A 24,570-nucleotide genomic window follows, 5' to 3' on the forward strand; every position below is an offset into this window, starting at 1 on the left:
CTCTACTCTGAGCTCCTCCTCCCCCTATCTCTAAGGGTGAGCGTGCGTGCGTGCGGTGCGCACCGACTGGTTCGGGGATTGCCGCCACGGCAGCGGTCCGCTCGGACTTGATTGATGAGGAAAGTTCTGCCTGAGGTGTGAGTTGCAACTCCTTCATTTATTGTCAATGATCCTTCATATCAGACTTGTTTCATGAATAAGCACAAGCAGAAAGTGTGATCAGTCATTTTTTTTTTAATTGGTTAAAATCAGTCGAGACGAAATTGTTTCAGAACATCTGCAGTGTGCGTGTTGGACAAAAAACGAAAAAAACACGTCGGCTTCTCTAATATTTATATATGAATATTTTTGTCATGATTTGCGGATGGATTTCTAAAAATATAAAAAGGCATCGCTCGCCGAGTTCCCATCAAAGTTCAGCGCCGAGCGGGCGGGACCGAGCCGGACGGCTTCGTGCGATTGGACGACAGAGGCGGCGGCGGCGGCGCCGCCTCAGGCCATGTAGGGGTACTTCCACTCCGTGAGCGGCGCGTGCGTTTCCTTGACGACCTGGGGGGACGTCCAGCGCAGGACGTAGTGAGGGCCGCCCGGTTTGTCGTTTGTGCCTGCCGACGGCAAAAAAAACATTGGTTTGACCTGATCCCTTTACAAGAAACAAAAGCAATTTCGGAAATTTCAACTCCGCTGGCCAGCGTGCGGGTATTTATTTCACAGTCACAGCGGTTACATTTCGGGCTACAAAGTTAGCGAATCGTTTCGCGCCAGACAAACCGGCGTCATCCTTGAATCCGATGGGCAGCCGCCGATCCCGATACGCGCATCCCGTCGCTAAAACGAATCCCACATTTCCGAAACTCTTCGCGAACGTGAGTGCCGACGGTCGTTTGTTTCCACGTGCCCTGCGATTGGCTGGCGACCGGTTCGGGGCGGGATAGGTGCCGGCGCTATGGAAAACGTTCGGTTGACGGCCGTGCATTTGCGAGCTTCGACCACCGAATTGAACACAAGTACAAAGAATATTTGAATATTCTTCAAACCAAAATGAAGAAACGGAGAAACAAAATATTTCCTCGTCTTCTGTGCGGGTACACCAGTCACTGCCAGCTTTGTCACCGACTCGACTCAAAGTTCCAGATTATCAGACGGTACTAGTATCCCGCCGGTCTTACGTCACACGGCGACGACATTCGGCAAAAGCACCGAGAAGTTACGTTACGCTTGCGTACTGTACTCGGCGCCTTTGTAATAACAAACGCTCCGTTATGTTCATCTCGCCGATTTGCGTCTCGGCGGGCAGAAAGGGCCGCGTTCCAACAAACGGCTGCTCTCCTTGCATTTCACTCTGAAATGCTTCCACACGTTCGCCATTTTCTTTTTTCTCTTCTCGATGCGCCGTCGCGTCAACACTGCGATTTGCAGTTGTGCGTTTTTTGAGGCGCAAAAATGCGAATTTTAACTCACCGGCTGCAAAGCGAGAGCGCGTAATTCGAGCTCCGCGTTCATCCTCAGAGAGAATTTTCGATGCGTCGGGCGACGTCGTTAAGTCGCGACCGGTCACTTCAGAAGCCGATGTCGCCGCTCGCTTTTCCTGGCAAATCATCTCGAGAAGTTCGGCCGCAACGCACGCGTCGGTCCTGACCTGAAGCTCTGGCGCCCCCGAACGGCTGCTGCGCCACGACGGATCCCGTGGACTTGTCGTTGATGTAAAAATTCCCCGCGGCGTTCCTCAGGATTTCGGACGCCTCGTCCAGCACCTTCCTGAAAGAAGGTCACACGAGCGCACGTCAGGCGGCGGTCCTCGGCCCCACCCGCCCGCGGCTCCGCCCCCGCGTCTTACTCGTCCAGGGCGAAGATGGCGCCCGTGAGCGCGTAAGGAGACGTGCTGTCCACCAGGCGCAGAACCTCCTTGTAGTCGGCGTCCGGGTACACGAAGACCGACAGAACCGGACCGAAGATCTCCTGCGCGGCGGACGGGCGGGAAGTCCAAATAATCAGACGATAATTACTGTGGAAATGAAAGCAACGGCGCCGCCCGGCATAAAGCGACGGGAAGGTCACCTCGGTCATGATGGGGTGTCGCGGGTCTGCGGCGGCGATGACGGTGGGCTCCACGAAGTAACCCTTGGAGTCGTCGCAGTCGCCCCCGGCGATGATTTCCAGGTCGGGCGAACACTTGGCCTCATCTAAATATTTCTTGATGCGACCGAACGACTGGCGGGAAACACAAAAGGCGTCAGTCAGTGCGCGTGCGCGCGCGCGTGACGGGCGACACAGGACAGCGCCACCTTGTGGTCGATGACGGCAGAGAAGAAGACGCCAAAGTCTTGCACGGGCTGAAAGACAGACAAAAAGACAAATGACAATTTAGTTGAAAAACAATTCCGAGATCTCCACATCGTAGTATTGCTTCCTGATGAAAGCAAAAGCAAAAGCACAGAAATTGCGCAACAGCAGACGAGAGGCAGCGGAGCGTTTCAGAAGTCGAGAGCGACTTCTTTGGTACCGATCCACGCCAATGAAGTGGGATATCGACTCGGGAGGCCGCTTGAGCTTCGACCCGCTATTCGATTCGGTCCGTGACACCCGTCATCGTTCGCAAATGATAACCAATCCACGTGCAAACATGGAGGACGACGCAAAGCGGCTGAAATTGGAGGATTTGGACAAGGTGAAGTTCAAAAGGGCTCGATGATCGAAACGGTCGTCGGTGAATTTGATTCTAGTCGATGAATTGCGTTACAAGGTGGTGGAAGAAGAAGAAGAAGAAGAAGAACTGACATCTCCCACGCGGATTTGTCGGAGCGCGGCGAGCAGCTGCCCTTTGACGTCGGGCCACAAGGTGGCGGGCACGTACATCCTGGAGCAGGCCGAACACTTCTGGCCCGCGTACTCGAAGGCGGATCGCACCGTCCCGTTCACCACGCTGCGCACGTCCGCCGACTTGTGGACAAAATGGAAGTTCTTGCCGCCGCACTCTAACGGGAAGAAGAAGAAAATGAGGAAGGCGACCCCGGGGAGACCGCCGCCGCCGCCCTCCCGGCGGTCCTCACCTCCGGCCAGCCTGGGGAAGTTCTTGTACACGTCCAAGTTTTGGGCCACCTGCTTCCACAGGCGCTTGAAGGTCCTGCGCACAAACAGGAAGTCAAAAATGGCGGCACACGATCGCCGTCGCATTTCCACTGAATTCACCAGGAATTTATTGTTCTGCCTGTCCAAATCTTTTCCGCTAGAAGCTTCCGGAACATCACGCCGGCCAGGTCGGTTTGTCCGTCATCGCTCGCGAGGACAAAACGCGGAAGCTTTGCCGACCGGCGACTCGCATGCTGCCATGAGTCGCCACGGAAACCGGGTGAGGACACGGCGTCCGTCTTGCTCACCTCAACGAGGTCTCGTCCTCCTTTTGCGATGACAAAACTTTCGGAAACTCCCCGCGCCGCTTTGCCCGCCGCTATCGGCGGCCGACAACTGCGCCTCGCGTCCCTACGGTACCAAACAGCTAGCGGTCCTCCGGGTAGCATTTGCATTGATTCCTTTTTTTAAAAACGCAACGGACACATTTTACACTGAGACCAATACGATGATGTCATCAAGAAGCATGATCGCGATTGGTCGGCTAAGTCCGAATTTGGACCCTTTTATACCGTTTCCAGCGCGCCGCCCCTTCGTTCTTACGGGACGCTGCCGGTGAAGTTGATTCCCGCCAGGTGCTCCGAGGACGTGACGGCGTCTCCGAAGACGGGACCGTCGGCCGGGAGGAACTGGATGACGTCGGGAGGAAGGCCGCACTCGCGCAGGACGCGGTACACGGCGTAGCTCGCCGACACGGCCGCGTCGCTCGGCTTCCACAGGACCACGTTGCCCTGAACGCGTGCAGAAACGCACACAAACGTTGGCGAATTCCTGCCACCAGGGGGCCTCCCACACGTTACGCTCATCGGATGATGAATAAAGAGAGCGCTACTTTTTTTGCACGACTAACTCGGAGCGCTCACCATGACGGCCGGCGTTCCCGCCAAATTCCCGCCGATCGCGGTAAAGTTGAAAGGCGCCACGGCGGCCACGAAGCCCTGGTGACAAATGGAGGGGGGCAAAAAGGGTTCCCGTGACAACCGAGCGCCAAGGAAAAAAACGTTTCCACGGAAAGGAGAGAGAAAGCGCGCAGGCGCTACCTCGAGGCCGCGGTAGACGGCGGTGTTGACGCTGCCCTCGGCGTCCAGCGGTTGCGCCGCCTCCAGCTCGACGGCGTGTTTGGCGTTGAAGCGGAAGAAGTCGATCAGCTCGGCCGCCGCGTCGATCTCCGCCTGGATCACCGTTTTGCCCTGGGAGCCCGCAGCGCCGGCGCTTAACGTCTGAGCAAGGCGAGCCGAAGCCGGAGCGGGAACGGGAACGGGAGCGGGCCGGCCGGTACCTGTCCGACCATGGTCTTGGCCAGCAATTCGCCTCGTTTGGGTCCGGCGATCACGTCCGCCGCCTTGAAGAGGATCGCCGCTCGGTCCTGGACGGGTTTCAGGTCCCACTCGCGCCGCGCCGCCACCGACGCCGCGATGGCTTTGTGGATCACGTCCTGCACGCACGCACGCACGCACGCACCTCCAAATTCATCAACGTACCGACCCGCCCGCCTTAGACGGGCGCTTCTCAACCTTTTTGGGTCCGGGGGCCCCTTCTAGGCTCGCAAATGTTACAGTACCGAATTCAGATTTTGTAAAGAACAAATATTGTAATGCTTGGAGAATAAAGCAAAAGTCAGACTGAACGCAAGTATTTTGTCGGGATATCGAACATGGACAAAAATGTAAATAAATATATAATATTAAGGTCAAAGTTTAACAAATGGAGAAAGTTAAGTGAATTTCAAAATGACGACTTTGTTTGCCCTATATTACGTCAACCTTCCTTCTGGAAAAGAAACCTCTATTCTCTCATATCATGTCCACGTCCATGTTGTTGTTGTTGTTGTTGTTGAAAAAAAAACAAAAACAAAACCCCCGTTTGTTCTGGACCAAAAGGCCCTAACGCCTGCAATGTCGTTTGTGCTTCTGACAACACAAAACCTTCATTTCGAGATGCGCCAAGGTCAAGGTCAAGGTCGGTCCCCGTATGCCGTATGGCGGTTTGCGTGTTTGAAATGGGTTGAAAGGTGCAACGTTCGCCGCCAATGATTTAGCGGACCCCCGAGCGACGCTTTGAGAACCGGCGTTGTAGTTTGTCACCTTGTCGGCGTAGCAGAACTTGGCCACTTTGTGCGCGTGATCGAAGGGCTAGAAAAGAGAAGAAAAGCTCAGTCACACTCCAGCAAGCGACGACACTGCGGCGCGGGCGTACTCACGGACACTTGGTAGCGGACGTCGTCGGTCCAGACGTGTTCATCGCCGACCACGCAGGGAATCTCCTCCGTGCCGGACTTCACCCGCTCCAGCGCCTGACGAGCGAACGCGTTCGCATACACAAAGGCACGTTGACAAATACGTCGGCGGTCGGCGGGAGTCAAAGTTGTCCGAGACCTGCAGCAGTCGTCGTCTTTCGGGACTTCCGCGTTCGAAGCGCAGGACGGGCTCGTTCCTCACCGACACGCCGGCACGCGACGCCGAACCTTTCAAACTGAAGGCACAAGGCGGCTTTTATTTTGGAGCCGCCTGTTAATTACATGATTGTTAACTCAACTCAAATTGATATTGAACAGAGCTGCTGTATTTTCATTTTGTGACTCACTCACAACGTGACAAGATCCCCCTCCCCCCCCCCCCCCCCCAATTTTTTGGGCGTTTGTGGTGATGTGCTAATTTGTATTATTATTACACGGAAAAGGGCTGATAAATCGCCCCGCCGATTAATCGGTCCGGCCCGAGTCCAAATTTGAAGTCTGGTCGGATCGGCCGCTCGAACTTGCGGCCCGAGCTCGTTCCTCAAGACAGCCGCTGAAAATCCCTTTATTCGATTCATCGTTTCAGTCCTCGCGTCTTTTGTGAGAACGATGAGCGGTTGCGAATTAAATTAAATTACGTGCACAAAGTTTTGAACAAGCTCTGCCTGAATTTGAGCCGGGACAAAAAGTCCGGTGAGGGTTGATAAAGGATAATCGGAATGGCTGACTGTGTCAGGGTAAAGTTAGAAAAAAAAAAAGTGGATCTTTTCCAAGTGTCAACTTTGACCTGATGTGACTTTTAACTTATTAACTCGTCGGTCAGCCAGCTCAAGGTCAACAAACAGCGAGCGGCTCTCCAGCTGGCACGCGCATGCGCATGCGCGTGCCATGCTCGCTCGCTCGCTCGCCAGCTGTCTCTATTGTGGCTCAACGTGATTTTAGTGAGTGCGAAATTGAAAGAGTTCGTGTTTGTGCACGCCCAACATAAATGTCGTCCTGCATGAAAAGTGACACATGACGCAGGGTGAAACTTTTGCGAAACTGTTGACATGTGCGTGCGCACTGACCATCAAAGTCATGGGATGAGTGGAGCTTGGCTAATGACTCCCTCCAAGCAACAAACGTGCCTGCTAGCTACTTGGCTGGTTAGCGTTAGCGGAGTGTTTGGTCGCTTCCGGCCCGACACTTGAACGTACTTTGGGTTCAACTCACCCCCGCCATGAGTGGCGCCTGACCGCCGCTGTCACGCGCAGCATGTTTGCGCCACCGGCACCGGCACGAGCACGAGGACGAAGGCCACGAATTCCGCTCCCGCTGGGCCACGACGGCGCCGCCTCCGACCGCAACACCTCTCAAGTGCTCACCGGTTCCTGCAGTCAGCCAGGAGGATTCGGGGGAAGTTTCTTTTATTTCTCAATCTTTTGTCAGACAGTCGGGGGGGGGGGGCTGTGACGTCACAGCGGGCAAACTTAATCCGAGTTGTTCGGTGTCCTGGTCCGACGACTCGGATATTTGGATATTGTTTTTAGATCGTCCCTAAATTCCCCGTTTGGATCGCTTTGAAGAATAAATGATGATTTGGAAAATTCTGAAAAAATAAATCTTTTTGTGTGTAACACCCCTCCGAGCGGGGCGAGTGGTTCCGCCCACAGGCGGGTTCACAGCTAGCCAATCACAGGCCGCACTGGAAGGGCCTGACAAGCTTCTTTATACCCGCGCGGAAGGCGACCGCGCTGACGTCACTGCGTCTGTCCCGCGCGCGGTTTGCCTTAAAAGGCTTCTTTATATACTGCCGCGGTCGCATTGCATCACGTGACAGACGCGTAGCTTGACGCGCGCGCGGCAAAAACCGAACAATGACGACCCTGGAACAGAGTCAGCGAGAACAAGTGGAGCCACTTGTGACCACATGACGCGTTTAATTATGGCGGCGTAGGTGCTCTGCGGAACATTACATCATCGCAGCATGTGACTAAAACGGACCAATCACGAGAGATGATCTCCGGCGGCATTCTACGCGCAGCAACGCAGAGGGGTCGCGCGGGCCAATTCGTCAAGTCACATGATCCAATGCGGGCGGCGCGGGAGTACAAAGAGGCCTTAGGGCGGGCTTTTGACCTCATTTGGCAGACTACAACTGCTACCTGATTGGCTCCCTCCCATCAGTGTTAACATCCTTGATATAAGTGTTATTTTCGAGCCATTTTCCGTAGTGCTTCTCCTCACACGGGCTGAACTGGTCGCCAGCCAATCGCAGGTTCACATACAACCAACCATTCGCACCTACGGGCAATTTAGAGTTTCCAATTAACCTAGCAAGCACGCGTGTTTTTGGGATGTGGGAGGAAAGCCACGCAGGCACGGGGAGAACGTGCAAACTCCACACAGGCGGGGCCGGGATTTGAACCCCGATCCTCAAAACTGTGAGGCAGATGTGCTAATCGGTCAACCGCCGTGCCGTCCTGTCCTATTTTCTTGATTATTATTGACATTTCATTCCGTGAATTAAATAATATATGTATTTGTCGTGAAAATTGGAAAATGGAATGTCCGATTTTTGGATGTTTGTCAGTTAAAAAAAGCGAATAATTAATATGCAATACCATTTCTGTCTTGTTCTGACTCTCCATCGACTTTGCTCGAGCGGCCGGCCGCTCGACATCGCGCGCGCACATCGCGTGGATTGCGACTTTGTCCCTCCTCATCCTCATCTTCATCATCCCGCTGGGATTTTGACCTTGACGGACGGAGCGGACGCCGCCGGTGTCCGCTTTCCTTGGCGGAGGTCACCGTTCACACATTTGCAGGTTGTACGCCACTCGTGAGAACCTTCCACGTTTCCTCTTCCTTTGTGTGTGTGTGTGTGTGTGTGCGGGGGGGGGACAGGGTACTTCCTGTTGGCGTGTTTTCATGGTAATGTCAAGAAAAAAATCGCTCTTTGTGATGAATAATTTAATTCCATAACAGGACACACGTGCGCACAAAAGAGAAAAGTAACAATGGCTCCATCAACAAGAAGAAATCCAAAACCCTTTCAACGTACGTACCATGCACTCACGCACGCCACAGCGCAACTCTTTCTGACGTGGGAGTAAACATGTCGAAGCGACTCTTCCGTCCTTCCTCGGGCGCGCGTGCGTGTTAGGAGGAGGCGGGGGGCTTGCAGTAGTCGTCCACCCCCGTTATGGTGGCCTTGCAGAAGAAGCAATCCTTGTTGTTCATCAGGTGCTGATTGATGCAAGCTCTAAAAACAACAACAAATAAATGTCGCCGGCTCCCAGCAGCAACAACCAAAAGATGGCGTCTCGCGGCCTCGGAGGGGGTCCCGTGACGAGACCGCCCGGCCGATCAAATCGCTGCTCGACTAATCGACACATTCAAGAATGGGCGATGTGCGCCCAGGGTGCCCTCGCATGATCGCGGTTGACCTATTTCGGATTCGCTGCGTTGTGGATTTGTTGCCATATTCATATCGCGCATCCGTCAGCACATGGCGGGATTTGGAGTGCAGGCTTGTGTTTTTTGGGGTGCTAAAATATAAACGCTCCCGAGCCTCAAACAACTTCCGTAAAACCCATTTTACAAGGAATCCCATGTAATACTGCGCATGAGCGTATACGAGCTTATTTCTATAAGGTGCTTAAGAGTATAGAAAGGGTTTCTAAGATGATAGCAGAGGTTAATAGGAGTGTGGAGAAGATTAATAAGCTTTAACATGTGTGTACGTAATCCTATTCATTTGATTTTAGACCCTTTTTACATAGAATTACTCTCTGCATTTGTTCTGTGGTTGCTTTTCCTTGTAAGCGCTCAGAAAGGCACTTTGAAATCAAACGACCGTTATTGTTCCCAAAACGTGGTTGCTACTTTGCGGATTTCACCGGAACCCAAATGAGCCGGTTCTGTCGTCGTGCGTTCGTGTGCGTTCGTGTGCGTGTGACTGACTTGCAGGACTTGTGCGAACAGGGTTTAAAGATGGCCGAGATGGAGTGCGCGTAGCAGATGGGGCAAAGGTCGTCCTCGCTCGTCGGCTGCAAGCACAAACAAAGGACAGGATCATGAGGAGAACACGAAAAGCGAGATTGTCTCCGGTCGCGCAAATCGGCACGCGGATCCGGTCGGAGATTTACGAGACTCGCCGGCTAACGTAAACACGGCCGACGTGTTTGGACGAGGAACGGGCAGGAACGCTCGCCAACGTGGCCGTCCGCCCTCTGCCGTGTTTACACCTTTCCTGCCGGGCGATTGGCCGAAGCGTTTTTTCACGCGAGGTCCGGATCAGACCCTATATGGTCACGCGGCCGTCCCGTAGCGACTTCGGAACACCCGGGCAGTCCCCGAACGGCCGCTAAAGTCGTGATTGGTCAGTCGGGAACGATGAGCCGGGATTTCCGGCCGCCGATCAATCGACTGCCTTTGGATTTTGCTTTTATAAACAATGGCGCCTTGAGATACAAGTTGAATTTGTTCCGTGATCATGCCCGTATCTCAAAGCGCTCGTATCTCAAGTCTAACCAATAGAAAACGCTATAAATTAATTGTTTGGCCGTTGAAGAGCACAAGGGGTCATTCTCTCTCTGTTTTCGCTTTCGTTTGATCAGTAAACTTCAACTGGGGTTCATCATCATCATCATCATCATCACATCACATCACGTCACAAAATGTGATGAAGACGACGCTAGCGACCTGCGTGCTGGTCGCGGCCTGCTGCGATTCCCTGGTGAGGAAGACCAACATGCGCTCCACCTTCATCTTCTCCTCCACGCTGATGTAGTCGCTGTCTGCAAAAACAAAACAAACGAGCGGCGCCAAAGTTAGCGGATCACGCGCCGCAAACGCGACGAGACCACGACGTGCGCGCGTGAGACTCACACGCGTTCAGCGAGAAATGCTTGCGCTCCGACGGGCCGGCGGGAGGGGGCGGCGCCGCGGAAGAGGCGAGCGGCCCCCCCGGCTCGCTGAGGAGGTGCTGGATGGAGTGAAGCTGGAAGCACGGGTCCGACAGCAGCACGCACGCCGCGCGGCACGTCCTGACGCACACACGCACGCACACGCCGTCACTCAACTTCCTGTCCGCTGGATGTGACATCATCATTCGACTTCCTGTATGCCGCAATCGGCCGACGAGGACCCTTTTCCAATTGTTTTGACGACATTTGTTTTTGTTTTACTATTCGCGCTGCACGAAATGATCATCACGACCATTTGATCAATATTGTCATCAGGATTATTATTAGGGAACACTGAGGAGGGGAGACTGCAGCCGCTGTGCACAACAAAGTGTGTGGTTTTTTTGGTGTTGTTTTCCGAACAGCGGTCAAGCCAAGTTCAGCGCTTTGTGTGGCCCACAGAATCCGACAAAAGCTTATCCTATCTTTATACATCGCGGATCGTCACGGACGGCGACGGCTCCGATGTTCCGCTCGACCGTCGTCAGACGCGAACGCTCGCCGACCGCAAACGAGCCGGAAAGTCGGAAAGTCGAAATGTTGAAAAGCCCCCTAAAAAAAAAAATCGAAAAGCGGAAAAGTCCCAAAATCGAAGCGGCGCCGGCCGTCAACAACAATTGTTTCCACTTCGCATTTCGCTCACACGTCGCTAACGTTCCGCGAGGGCAACTTCACAAATAATACATTGGACGTCGTGCCTTAGGAGGCTTTTATTTTGAAGTTGCCCCTCGCAGCGCATTACCGGAATGCGCGGTGTCAAACCCAAGGCCCGGGGGCCAGATCTGGCCAAGCAAATCCTTTTATGGGGCCCACGAAAGCAAATGATGTTTGTCAACTTCCATGATTCTGGCTCAAATCTGTACGGAAATGTCCAAATAGTCACATGCGGGAAATGTTGTGCAACTGCAAAAGCATTTTTTTTTTTGGGGGTATGATTCCCAAACCCCTTTTTACACTAACTTGAAGAAAAGCTGGATTATGACCTCAATATGTTCTGTCTCGGTAAGAAGGGGGCTGAGCCAATTCAACATTTGTTTGGTTTTTACGGTCCTAACGGCCCCCGGAAGGAAATTGTACCGCCGACATAAATAAGTAGGACACAGTCCTCGCAGTAACGCAAAGTATGAACAAGTGTCGCGGCGACCGGCTTGACCTTTGGACCGGAGGCCGTCCCGACTGCAGTCCTTTTTCATACGCGCATTCCATGCCGCTTTGGACAAAGAACGTTTCTTGTTCAGTGTTTTGCCCCGAATCCAAACATGTCCGCAAAACGCGCGAGCCTCCTCACGTCCGATTCTCGCTCTCCTTTCTCGTCTCGGCACGACTCGCTCTCGTCATTCCGCCGAGCGAGTCGGGCTTGTTATTCGGGCAGCTTAATGGCGCCTTAACCGTGCGTTCGCCTCTGGTTAGGAAAGGGCTCGTGTGTGGCACGGCACACCCGAAGAGCGCTCACGGCACGTTGCTCGCCGGTGTGTTGCGTTCAAAGAAATGCATTCGAATCTCGGGGGGGGGGTCGAGACCGGGAAACGGCACCGACGTACCGAAACCCGGCTCGACCGCTCCGGCCGGCACCCGCTACCGCCATTTACCATTTAAACAAACCCAGAGGTACCGTGACGTCGTCAGTCACGCGTGCAACGCTCCTTCCGCTTCCTGCTTTCGCTCGTCGACAGGAAGCCACGGTCGCCGTGGTTACAAGCCGCACGTCATGTCGAGAATAGGATCACATGATCATGTCATGTGATATGATCACGACGTCATACACGTCCGCTCGTCAGTAGCAATGATTGACATTAAAAAAAGATAAATGATTAATTCCGTGCAAACACTTGCAGTCTTTTTGTATGCGTGCGAGTGCGTGTGACGGTTTTTATATGTGCGTTTGTGTGTTCTGAGTTGATGTGTGTATGTTTATGTGTGTGTGTGTGAGCGGGTGTGCGCGTGTCGCCGCCGGCAGAGGATCAACATGGAAAACGAGACGAGGAGACGTGATGAAGAGGCGCCGGGAACCGAGCGGAAAAAAGAAAGAGAGAGAGAGAGAGAGAGAGAGAGAGAGCGCCACAGAGCGACAAAGGGAGGAGCCCGCCGACAAACACGAGCGCACGTCCCATCGGCCGCAGAAGAAGAAAAAGAAAAGACCAAAGCGGAAAGGTCCGACACGCTGACGCCCGGCTGCCGAACTTCTCTCGGCGGGGGGGCAGCTGAGGAAGAGCGGCGGGCTAGGAGGAGGCGAGCGCGCGAGAAGAGACGCCGACCCGTCAGGAAATATCACGGCGGAGGCGAGCCGAGCGACGTTAGGCGGCGAGCGGCGCCACTCGCAAAAGCGGACGGGAAGAGGACGTCGGGCGGCAAACGGAAAAGCGACCAAAGCTCCCGGCCGGCCGACGCACATCTGATGAAGACGACGACGACGACGACGACGACGACGACGACCCGCGGCTGATGTAAGGCCGACACACACACAAACAACAACAGCGGCACTTGTGTGTGTGTGTGTGTGTCTCTTTGTGTTCATGCGAGACTGTGCATGAGAGTGCGTGTTCGTGTGTTACTGTGTGCGTGTGAAAGTGTCTGTCTGTGATGTGTCTTTTTGTGTGCGATCGTGTGCGTCTGTGTTCGGGCTTGGCAGTCAAATGGAATCGGGATCGCGATTTGGGTTGCCACAATTCCATTTTCTCCATTGCCGACGCGGGCACTTGCGGCGGCGGCGCCCGCGTCGTCTTTCAAACGCTACTCAAGTCGCAATTCGGAAAAAAGCCTTCTGAGCGCACTACTCCAGCCGACCATCTTTTCTTCGTATTTCCACACCAAAACAATTCTGACTTCGGGACCGTTTAAGTATACGACACCCGCAACCGCGTCGGCCCGACGCGCGGCGAAGGCTTCACGAAGCGCCGGCGTCGACGGCCGACGCACGGATATATGAAGCTTTTGTCTCGTCGGCGATTAACAATCGTCGTCGCGGCCGCCTCGACTTCCGACTTTTCGGCCGGCCCGACCGTAGAAAAAAACCGAACAAAAACAAACAATCGCCGGGAGTAAACGGAGGGAAATCGCAAGCGTGGAGTTGTTCGCAGTCCGCGGCCGTGGACGAGTGACCGATGGTCGAGCAGAGCAGCGGATTGATTTTCAAATGGAAATCGCCGCTTGCGTTTTGTGCATGAAGTGAATTTTCGTCATTGCACATTTCTTCACTTCGACGTTGCTGAAGTCGAATAATTTATTCTTATTTAAAGCTTCGTTTTTCCATTGAAAAAGAAAGATTTTTCCCGAACATAAGGAATAATCGGGATTACAATATTGATAAAAATAATAATCGGGATTATTATTTTGGCCATTATCGTGCAGCCAGAGTCTGTGTGTGTGTGTGTGTGTGTGTTGACTTGTGATCATGTGACCATGTGTCATACGTGTCCACTCATCAGTCGCAATGTAGCTTCGCGTTTCAATCGTGAAATTGTGCGCCTGAGTATGTTGCGTGTGTTTGTGTAATTATGTGTGTGTTAATGTGAGCTTGTTGTGTAATAGTGTGTGCATGTGTGTGTGTGTACATGTGTAATTGTGCGTGTTTGGTGCCTGTGTGCGTTTGTTCCCAATTGCGCGCACACACGCGCGCGCTCCCCACCGACGACGCTCGCTAACCTTTCATCTTCGCACATTTGGACGTGCGCCGATGTTTTGGATGTTTTGGATGTTGTTTGGATTTCGTTGTGATTTTTCAACCCCGCCCGTTTTCTCTCTCACCGTGCGCAGACGCGGCGACTGCAGCCCGGCGGCGAGATTTGCGGCGCTTACGCAAGCCGGCGTTCCAGATGGAGGAAATCAAGAGCGGCTGACGGACACGTTTGCCTCGGCAGCGTCCGGCGCCGGCGCCTTCTGACCGCGTTCTGCTGGTTTGCGTCGGCGGCTGAGGATGAAGGACTTGAAAAGCATTTTCCAGTGAGAGGAAACAGACGAGAGTCGCGCGATGCGGGCTCTCGCTCAGGGTGCGGCGGCGGCCCGGGTGCCGTCCTGGAGTTCCGTGCTGGTTCTGCTGGGCTGTCTCCAGCAGATCCGGTCCGTCCGGGCCGGCGTCCGCGCGACGGGCCGGGACTCCTCCCGCGAGGTCGGCTGCCTGCGCGCGGCAGACATCCTGAGCTGCGCCGGGCTGGGCCTGGACCGGGTCCCGGAGGACGTGCCCGCTCGCGCGGTGACTTTGGACCTGAGCCACAACCGTCTGGCGGCGCTGCGGGGGCACAGCTTCGAGGGGCTGCCGCATCTGCGCACCGTACGCTTGGCGCACAACCGACTGGCGAGCATCCGGCCGGGCGCCTTCCGGAACTCCTCCGGGGCGCTGCTGCGACACCTGGACTTGTCGTCCAATAAGCTGCGGGCCGTCGAGGCGGCCCACTTCCGGGACCTTCCCGGCCTGGAGGAGCTGCTGCTCTTCGACAACCTCCTGGTGAAGGTGGAGAGCGCCGCCCTGGTGGGATTGGGCGGCCTGCGCAGGCTCTACCTCAGCCACAACAGACTCCACGATTTTCCCTTCTCGTCCGTCCGAGAGCACCCCGAGCTGGTCTTGCTGGACCTTTCCTCGAACGGCCTTCTCCGGCTGCCCCTGGACAACCTCACCGGCCTCCCGGGTCGACTCCAGCAGGGACTCTACCTTCACGCCAACCCGCTGGTGTGCGACTGCGCCACGTACCGAATGTTCCGCCTGTGGGAGCTTCGAGGCTACGCGTCGGTCACGGACTTCCGGCAGAACTACACCTGCCTGATGTACGGGGTGCGCGGACTCTCCGCGCGCTTCCTCCCCAACTTCCCCCAACCGTGCAACGGCACCGCCGTGACGCCGCAGTCGAGCGCCGTGGCGGTGAAAGCGGGGCGGCCGGCGCTGCTCCACTGTAGCACCACGCTGACCGGGAAGCACGTCAGCTTCTTCTGGGTCTCCCCGGCCCAGGAGTACGTGGCGCCGCCCGGCAACAACGGGTCACTGAAGATGTTCGCCAACGGGAGTCTGGAGATCGCGGCGGCCCGAGCGGAGGACTCCGGGGACTACCGGTGCATGGCCCTCGACCCGGTCGGGAGGCGCAACGAGACGCAGGAAGTGAAGGTGACCGTGGTGACGCACCACGCCGGCGACGATCACGAGTCCTTCAACACCGGGTTCACCACCCTGCTGGGCTGCGTGGTCAGCCTGATCCTGGTCCTCATGTACCTGTACCTGACACCCTGCCGCCGCCGCCCCCCCTGCAACAAGGGGGCCGCACCCGCCGCCAACGAGAGCGCCCAGTCCTCCATCCTCAGCCCCACCCCGCCCGCCGCCGCCGAGGGCCCGGACCGCAAGGTCAGTACCAACAAACACGTGGTCTTCCTGGAGCCGATCAAAGAGCATCAGAACGGGCGGCTCGGGGCGAGACAAGGGCACGCGTGGCCGGGCTCGCTTCCGCAGCAAAAGCTCCGGCGGGACGCCGCTTTCCCGGACACGTCCCTCGTGTCGCCATAGCGACATGACTCCGAGAACTACGCCGCCGCCGCCGTCCTGTCTCCCTGCACCTCCGCTTTGCCTTCAAAGTGACTTTTTTCGTCAGCCAAGAACCGACCACACTGTGCCGGGCGGACGACGAGCCGAAACACCAAAGATGGCCAACGAGCAACTCGGCGGCAGTCGTCGCGGTCACAAAGTCAAACCTCGAAAGCGCGCGTCTACCTTTATGAACCTTGTCCGCAGATGCCGCCGGCGTCCCATTAGCGCGGCTCAAAAGAGAAGCTCGTCCGGCCCGTTGGCTTTCGATTGTCGAGCAGAACAACATCGATAAAAGACGGGGAGCGCTTAGGAGGTTTGCTCCGCTAATGTTTCGGCCGTGCTCGCCGCATCGTCCCCGCACGACCTCCGCTTGCCGTCTCGCTCGCTCTGTGCCTAATAAAGTGCTCCTGACCGCAAGCCCGCCTCGTTATTTCACGAGCTTAGCTTAGCCGTTCGCGGCCGCGCGCCGCGGCGAATGGGTCGAGTTCAGAATGCGAAAGAAAATCGTCTTTTTGGACCGAGTGTGTTAAAAGCACACAAGGAACTTCTGTCAGTCGTACAAAAGGACATTTCACTTTTCACGTTTCTTTTGTAATTGTTTCGCTTCCCGTTCGACCTACTGAGCCAAAGCCACCCCGACATAATCCCATTGGTATCGCGAGACAAGTCCAGATCTGTGTGACGGACCACCAAGGACTCCACCAAAAGAGGTTTGATGAAAATCTGATCTTGTATTTCAAAATAAAAGTCTGCAGTTTTTGGCTGTCATTATAAATATATATATATATATATACACACACACATATATATTTATATATGTCACTTGGGTCGCTTTTGGGTGTGCCATGGCCCATCCCTGGTTGACTTGGGGCGAGGGGCCTTTTACACCCTCAACTGGTCGCCAAATACTTTTGTAACGAAAGAAAACCGGACGCCAAAATAAGCTATTGATCGGGCGCTTCGACGGTAGGCCGACTCGAGCGGACGAGGAGAGGTTTTGGATTTCCGGACGGGCTGGGATCAGGCTACATCCTGAAATGGGATCCTGCCCACAGAGCACAAATCAATAACGGGACCGAGCAACAAACAAACTGCAGTGGCGGCGGACATGAGCCCACAAGCGGAACGAAAAGCACGACACAAAAATGCTTTTGCTGACTAAAAACTGGTTCTGGTGATTTTGGGGTTTTTTTCCCGGCGGCTACATAGTGGTTCTGGAGTAGTGGTTGGTTTTCGGGGTTTGGTGGCAGAGGGAAGCCTCCCAGATGGACTGGGATCAGGCTACATCCTGAAAAGGGGTCCTGCCCCCGCACAAAACACAATGACGGGACAAAGCAGTGAAAATGGGAGCCGGAGGAAGGAAGACGAGGAGGTCGACAATATTTTATTGATTGAATCCATGCCGCAGCATTTTAATGGGATTGAGATCAGGACTCTGATTGTGAAATCCAGAAAGCAGATTGCGCTTCAACTGTCAAGTCAAGTTGACCTCTCTTGGCACTTAAAAGATCCCGAAAGGTCTCACGGGTACGCAGTTGGCAAAGATCGACGACATCCCCAGACAGATGTTCGCAAGATGCATCGAGAAGCTCGGGAATTCCTCTCTCTGATTTGCTTTCGCGGGCCACATAAAATGATGTGGCGGACCGGATCTGGCCCCCGGGCCACCAGTTTGACCCCTGCGAGCTGCTGACGATTCCATTCAAGTGTATCGGGATCCATAACAGGCTCGCAAAGAAGATTCCTTGATGGACTTCGATCAGGCCAAAGTGGACCGCGCACGCCAGTAATGGACGCTCAGCACGTGCACGTGGCAACGCAGTGCGCACGCACGCGCAACCTCATGAAGAGCAACACAACAACATTTCCTAACGATACAGCCACACGACATTAGACACGGTTGGTATTCCAAGTGATCTGCAATTGGCTGCTTGGGGGCGTACCCCGCCTCTCGCCCCAAGATAGCCGGCCGGGATAGGCTCCGGCACGCCGGCGGCCCGCGTGAGGAGAAAGCGGTACAGACGGTGGATGGAGGGACCGACTCAAGAAACACCAGTGGACGTCTGTCTCCACTTTTTCCCGTACCACGCAGCGTCCATTATGGAACTTGCTGAGGTTTCCCATCATGCACCACTCTGCAACCGCCAACATTTCACACGACATCATCATCATCATCCGTCCAATGTTTCTCAAAGGTTTGACACCAAGTACCACCTTCAAAAAAATCATCGAAATACAACAACATAGCAGGCCTATATGCTCGTCAAAAAGCAGCTTTATTTGTAGAAAGTATATTTATCGTTGTTTATTTAGGTTTGCTTAAACATCCTGTGACGGAAAGAGAAAGTACTTCAAGAAGGATTCAATAAAAGTTCAAGTTCAGTTTTTAAAAAGCAACCAGTTGCACATTCAATGTAAACGTGCTGCAGTGGAGCGTTAAATACAACTGAACTCTACGACAATAAAATGTACTCTACTTTATTTTATTTTTATTTATTTTTTTTACAAAAGTTTGAGGCTATTTGAGTAGCTACAAGTTTCATTTTAACGTTTGATTGTATTTCCGATTTTAAAAGTTGCAAATGACATTTTGTCGTCGTGTTTTTTTTTGGCATACTGGAGGGAGCCCATGTACAACTCGTGGTACTCGCACCACACTTGGAATCGTATCATATTCTTCGTATAAAGAAAAAACAAACAAAAATTGGAAAATGGAATTGAGGAAAAAATTAAACACCTCACAGAAGAATATTGAATTAATCCGATAGATAGGCTTAGAAACCAACTTCAAAAGGCAAAACATCAGTTAGATGTCATCTTATTTTCTACAACAACAGTTAAGATACACTAAGTGTGAGTACGATAATCAATCGGGAAAAGTCATTCAAGATTCAGACGGCAACTGTACACAGTCACCGCGAGAAATCAATGACATTTTTGATGCGCATCTTCGAACAACCCAGATCAAAAAGAAATGGAAACTTTTATTCAGGATCGAAACGTCCCTCAATTAAATACACAAATTAAAGACAGCCTCGATGTTCCTTTAACCATGACAGAATTCCATAACTCATTCAAAAATATGCAACCGGGACGCAGGCCGTCGCCCGGCCCGGACGGAATCCCTGTTGAATTCATGAAACATTTTTGGCCAATACTAGCGCCTCTATTTTTCAGAACAGTCAATGAGATCAAGGATAAAGGTAGAATTAGTAGCCATATGAACGCAGCGTCAATTAAGTTCATACTAAAGCCGGTAAAGACCCCACTCTTATCGCTGATGAATGTAGTAGACATTAAGATGATCTCGAAAGCCCTCGCGGCGAGACTTGAAAGGGTACTCCCGTCGATAATCCACGATGACATGACCAGACGGGCTTCGTGAAAGCTACAAGTTGCACAAATAATGTCAGACGTCTGCTGAATTTAATGAGCACGTCACTTGACGCAGAGAAAGCTCTCGATAAAGTCAACCGGGCTTTCCCGTTTGCAGTACTTCGCAAATTTGGCTTTGGAGATTCATTTACAGTTTGAGCCAGACAAGGATCTCCACTCTCACCAACGCCATTTGCAATATTTATCCAACCTCTTGCTGCCGCTATATGTCAGAATGCTAATCTTAAAAAAAACAAAAAACAAAGCTATCTGCTCACTAGTGACGGAACACTCAATCAATCTATATGCTGATGATATTCTTCTTGACTTCCAGGAAGCCAAGTATTCTCTTCAGGCAGTCTTCAATCTCATTCAAACATTTTCACAAATAGCAAATGACTCTACTAACTGGACAAAATCCACGATAGTCCCAAGAACAGCAAACTCACGGACAAATCCCAGAGTACCCTCTTCCTATCGGAAACATTAAGTATTTATTTAGGTATCAATATTTCGTCAAAACTCACATCTTACCAATTTCAATGACACGCCACTTCTGGAAAAAATCTCAGCTGACTGAAAACGCTGGAATAACTTGCCTGTGTCATTACTGGGAAGAAGAGCTACAATACAAATGAAAACCTTACCTCAAATAAATGATTTTCCAATGATTCCATTTCAGCCCACATTTAAATGGTTTCAAACCTTAGATTCGGCTGGAACACATTTTTATTCAAGAAATAAGAAAAATACAATCAGTCCATCCCCTCTTCAGAAAAGTAAACAGGAGGGAGGCCGAAATGCTCCCAACATGAAACGGCATTATTTAGCTAGCTCGCTCATCAAATGGTTGCGCCACAGCGAGAAGTGGGATTCTTGGCCACAATTGGAACAAACACACTGCAACAACATCAAAGTACCCAAACTCCCATTTGTTTCGACTCGTCTTAAACGCCAGAAATGCTTCGAGGATCCAATAATCGCATCCACCTTCACGGCTTGGTGGCAAAGTTTAGATCTCAATTAGCTCCCAGTACGCTCTCCCCAATCTGGCATCAACCAGATTTCGAAATGAATAATATAGCCCCCCCCCTTCATTTGAGGACATGGGAACAACATGGAATTGACCACCTATGTAACAATAACGTTTTTAGGACACGTGATCAACTGTTCCAAGAATTCCAAATAACAGCCAGAAACTTTTTTCAATCCAATAAATTAAAAGCAGCAATAAAAAAAAAAAAAAAGAATACCAACACTCCAGAGCACCCTCGAACTGCGGGTCTGGGTGGGACGGCCGTCTTCGTGGGCGGTTGTCCGGCCTAATGGGCCCGACCTGCAGGAGCCATGCCTCTTACTCACGCACTTAGCACACACTCACACCATTCGCTGGATAGATTTTCCTCACTAAACACATCTGGGCACATACACGTATCAGAGGGTTCCTGGGGGACCGGTACGGGATCGGGAGGGTGCGGGTGTCGGATCGAGTTTCCCGGTCCGTGTGCCCTGCCTTCCGCCCTGGATTCTAAATACATCACACACACTCCCCATCTTTTAATGCACCACATACACCTACTCGTCGTGTGTGTGGGGGGGGGGGGTTGGCTGTTAGGAGGTAGTGCCTGGCAGCCCTGCCTCCACCCTAGGTCCCCAGTCGGCAACGGAGGGGGGGAGGTGGGTCTCACTTACTTGCATGGCGGTGCTCCTGAGGGCGGGCCCCCCGGGCTGGATGACTACTTGGTGTTGGGGCTGACCTCTCGTGCCCTCGGGCTGCTCCTTGGGTTCCTCCCCCTTATCGTTCCCTCGTCGGGGGCCCCTATCCGCCCTCCTTTCCAACACACAAAGGACACTCCCCCGTGGCTGAATTGCAGGCCCTGCGGGTTGGGCATCTTGGTCTACTGGGTGTGGAGGGGGCGGGGCGTATGGGGCGGAGGGTGAACCCCTGGGCCTGAGCCCGCCCCTCGATTGATCGGGCGGGGTCCTCAGACACAGGACACTTGTGTCGGTCTTTGTGCATGTCAAGCGGTATCGATTCACTTGCATGCGTCAGCAGACACACGACCCCCTGTGGGTTACTGCGACAAAAAACTCATGAATACGCAAATCGCTTGTGTATCCCCTTCACTTATACTCTCGTCCTGTAGACTTTTATAATTCGCATAATTAATGCCACCGCACTTCACTTGTACAGTCGGTACGGTTTCATTGTTGTAGATAATAATGATTGACTTCTCTCATCCTGTTTACAATGAGTGCTTTGTCTTTTGTCTTTGTCTTTTCTCTCTCCCTTCGAGAAAGTTTGTTCTTTTCGATTGATCAAGTCGGATTCTCAATAAAGCTCAATTCTAAAACCACAGCGGAAGCTTCAAAACTCCACCGTGACACAGGAAAAGTGTTCCGGCATAAAAGGGATACAGATTTTCCATTCAGCTTGACCTAAAAGCCGAACAGGACCAAAGAAATAAATTCATAAAATAAAGGAACGCTCGTGTCTGGAAAAATGGAATAAGTTACACGGGAAGAGTGTGTGTGTGTGTGTGTGTGTGTGTGTGTGTGAGATCATCTTGTAAAAAAACTAGTCATTTCCTGTTATGACTGACAAGAGGCAACTGGTTGATGTCAGCTCGTTTCTCAGCAAGCTGCAACGCTAATGCTAAAGCGCTAATGCTGCCATAATTCAATTTCCCGTCCAGGCGCCATGGCGACAGCGAACACACAAACACGCACACGCCGTTTGTCTTCCCGATGGCGGAGACGCGTTTTGAAGGAACGAAGCGGTACACGCGGCCGGCGTTAGCATCATTAGGATTCGGCGAGGTCGCTAAAAAGGGCCGTCGGCATCCGCGCTGGGTGACAGTTGCATGCGCACACATCTCCCCCCACCCCTCACTCACCCCTGCCGGTCGCCATCCACGAGGACTCGAACGAGGATGCCGGTGACGGCCACCAGGATGGGATAGTGGTCCACGCTCTCCAGACCTCCAATGCGCAACGACAGCAACGTCAACACACACGCAGCACGCTCGCCGAAATGTGCGCGCGCGTACCTGGCAGTCGCAAGTTGACGACGCGGTCGAAGAGGTTCTTCTCGGCCGTCACCCGGTTTAACACCTGATTCAGCAACTGCGGCACACGAGAAGGAGGACAGGTCAACGCGGACCTCGGCGACGTCGTCCGCCGCCCGTCGTCGCGGCCCACCTGAGCCAGGCGCCGCAGCAGCAGCTCGGCGGATGGGCGAGACCAGTCCAGAAAGATCTCAGGAACCAGCGTGACCGTCATCTCCAGAACCCTCAGCAAGCTGACCGACAGGTCGAAACAGGTGGCGCACACCTGGAACGCAACATCGGACGGACGCGGCGTGGTGTCATCATGATGCCAAGCGGCGTGGCGCCGAGTGACGCGGTGTTGTATAGCGTGGCATCACGCAGCGTGCTATGTTATGCGGCACGATGGGGCCTTTAGTACACTGTATTGGTCCCCTTCTCAAATTCTTTAAAGACCATCAAACAAATGTCAATGTCAGACAAATATAACCCAAGTGATCTTAAAATGATGATTTCATTTCTTAACAAAAATATTCAAAGTCAAAGTTACCTGGCCCTGTGTGGAAAAAGTCATAAACCACGAATTCATTGCGTTCTGGTTCGTTTTCACTGATCGCACCCAAGCCTGATGACCTCCAGACCGTCTCCGTCAAAATCTCCAAAAGCTGACACTAAATGAGACGGCGTCGCACAGCGTGCTCACCTTCAGCTGACGCGTGTCCACAAAGTTCCTCTCGGGACGCTCCGCCGCCTGTTGGATCTGCGGGAAGGACGAGAAGGCGGACCAGATGTGAGGCGGGCGGGCGCCTGCGCGGCCAAGGCGGGCGCTACCTCCTGAATCATGCCGATGAACTCGGAGAAGGCCCAGTTGAGCTGGTTGAGGACGCTGTTGAGGAAGGCGGCGGCCATGTCTCTGTCCACGCTCAGCAGGCGGGCCATGTGCCTCTGCAGCAGTAGCGACGGGCACGGCTCTGCGGAGCAATCGCGGCACGCCCAACGGGTCACGTGACGGAAAATCCGACGGCGAGACGATCGGACGCGGCCGTAAACCGCGAGGGACAAAAGTGAACGGCGCTTCGTGGTGACCGCGCAAATCAAAAGGCCGTATCGTGACGGCGGTGGTGGGGAGGGGGAACAAACACCGTCACCAAAGAAGGAAATACAAAGCTCCTCTGGAAAACAAACGCATCAAAAGAAACTCAAAGTAAATTCAAAGGATCGTGGAAATTGAACCCAAAACGATGATGATGATGATGATGATGACGATCCCAAAATAAAAGGAGATTTGGAAATTCAGGTCAAATCAAATCAAAGGAGGCACGGAAAACACTATTTTGGAAAGCAAAAGAAAAATATCATCCGGAAACCCAACTGAACTAAATTACTATTTTTTTCTGGAAAATAAAAATAGATTAAATCAGATAAATAATACTACTAATAATTATTCATTGAACTAAACTAACATAAAAAGTAGGTAACATTAATTGTCAATTGTACATAAATATAAATGGAAAAATCAAATAAACCAACAGGATGGGAAAATAAAGTAAAATCAAATGAAAACAAAAATTGTTGTTTGCTAACAAGATGAATTGGGGGGGGGGGGGGGGTCAACTCCAAGAAAAGGAAACTAAAAAACAAAGAAATAAAAAACAAACTTACTCTGGAAACTAGCAACAGATAAATCCCCTTCAGGAGCATGCCAGCGACCACAAGAAAAAGAACAAGACGACGAGTGAGCATGCGGGACAGGAAGTACAAAGAAAAAGCGCATCCCAAACATCAAAGACGGCCTCCTCCGCGCAAGCCCACCTGTCAATCGACATCACGGCCGCCCGCCCGCCCGCCCGCTCGCTCGCATGCATGCTGTCAATCCAACGCGCGTGGGCGTGTGTGAAAGGCGCACTGCGAGCGATTCGCAAAATCAACTCGCACACACGCAAGGCGGCGTGCGGCATCTGCCGTTTAGTTTGCCGAAGACCGACGCGTTTGACGGCGGGGTCACCTACTCTGGAGGCTGGGCAGGCTGGCGTCCTCGGGTTTGGTCTTCAGGAGGTGAGGCAGGCGCGTGTACCTGTAGCCAAAGCCGCAGCCCTGCAACACACATCGATAAGCTCGCGTCGCATCATGCACCAATTCCAAACTGACTCCAAAGGATGGAGCTTTGCTCATCTATCTACGCTCGTGACGTATAGTGTCCGGCAAAACGATTCGATGCCCTTCCCCTAGATGGCAGAAGGGGCAGTGAACCGAAACAGGTCGGAGACAAATCGAGGCACCGAACTCGGCAACCTTTTTCGTCTCGGTTTGAAATCAACAATCGGGGAC

At 53.0% G+C, this 24,570-nt stretch overlaps 3 protein-coding genes across 5 annotated transcripts in view; 1 reads left to right on the plus strand and 2 right to left on the minus strand.

The window, feature by feature from the left end:
- Window positions 1-214: 214 nt before the first annotated feature.
- Window positions 215-7,145, minus strand: aldh4a1 (aldehyde dehydrogenase 4 family, member A1). The gene is made up of 15 exons (XM_061783910.1): window positions 6,578-7,145; window positions 5,505-5,601; window positions 5,330-5,422; window positions 5,214-5,261; window positions 4,409-4,564; window positions 4,170-4,319; window positions 3,993-4,067; window positions 3,673-3,860; window positions 3,051-3,124; window positions 2,779-2,975; window positions 2,286-2,333; window positions 2,059-2,211; window positions 1,838-1,959; window positions 1,640-1,758; window positions 215-605 (listed from the first exon to the last, which is right to left on the minus strand). The coding sequence occupies exons 1-15, from the start codon at window positions 6,619-6,621 to the stop codon at window positions 493-495; spliced, it is 1,677 nt and encodes a 558-aa protein (XP_061639894.1). The 5' UTR covers window positions 6,622-7,145; the 3' UTR covers window positions 215-492.
- Window positions 7,146-8,302: 1,157 nt separating this feature from the next.
- LOC133483150 (E3 ubiquitin-protein ligase RNF123) overlaps window positions 8,303-24,570 on the minus strand; it is a 38,346-nt gene continuing 22,078 nt past the window's right edge. For 2 of the 3 annotated variants that reach the window (XM_061783907.1, XM_061783906.1), the window contains exons 31-40: window positions 24,252-24,336; window positions 23,074-23,213; window positions 22,946-23,002; window positions 22,397-22,528; window positions 22,246-22,321; window positions 22,093-22,177; window positions 10,238-10,395; window positions 10,052-10,146; window positions 9,311-9,396; window positions 8,303-8,609 (exon numbers count right to left, since the gene is read on the minus strand). In XM_061783907.1, the coding sequence (XP_061639891.1) occupies window positions 8,507-8,609; window positions 9,311-9,396; window positions 10,052-10,146; window positions 10,238-10,395; window positions 22,093-22,177; window positions 22,246-22,321; window positions 22,397-22,528; window positions 22,946-23,002; window positions 23,074-23,213; window positions 24,252-24,336 (1,017 nt within the window). In that variant the 3' untranslated portion in view covers window positions 8,303-8,506. The remainder of the gene's footprint in view (window positions 8,610-9,310; window positions 9,397-10,051; window positions 10,147-10,237; window positions 10,396-22,092; window positions 22,178-22,245; window positions 22,322-22,396; window positions 22,529-22,945; window positions 23,003-23,073; window positions 23,214-24,251; window positions 24,337-24,570) is intronic. The other variant, XM_061783908.1, reaches the window with a different exon arrangement.
- On the plus strand, window positions 10,839-16,237 carry amigo3 (adhesion molecule with Ig-like domain 3). Its single transcript, XM_061783911.1, has 2 exons — window positions 10,839-12,758; window positions 14,068-16,237. Exon 2 carries the CDS (start codon window positions 14,282-14,284, stop codon window positions 15,797-15,799), a length of 1,518 nt encoding a protein of 505 aa, XP_061639895.1. The 5' UTR covers window positions 10,839-12,758; window positions 14,068-14,281; the 3' UTR covers window positions 15,800-16,237.

Source organism: Phyllopteryx taeniolatus, chromosome 9 (assembly GCF_024500385.1).
Source record: "Phyllopteryx taeniolatus isolate TA_2022b chromosome 9, UOR_Ptae_1.2, whole genome shotgun sequence".
Lineage (NCBI taxonomy): Eukaryota > Metazoa > Chordata > Actinopteri > Syngnathiformes > Syngnathidae > Phyllopteryx > Phyllopteryx taeniolatus.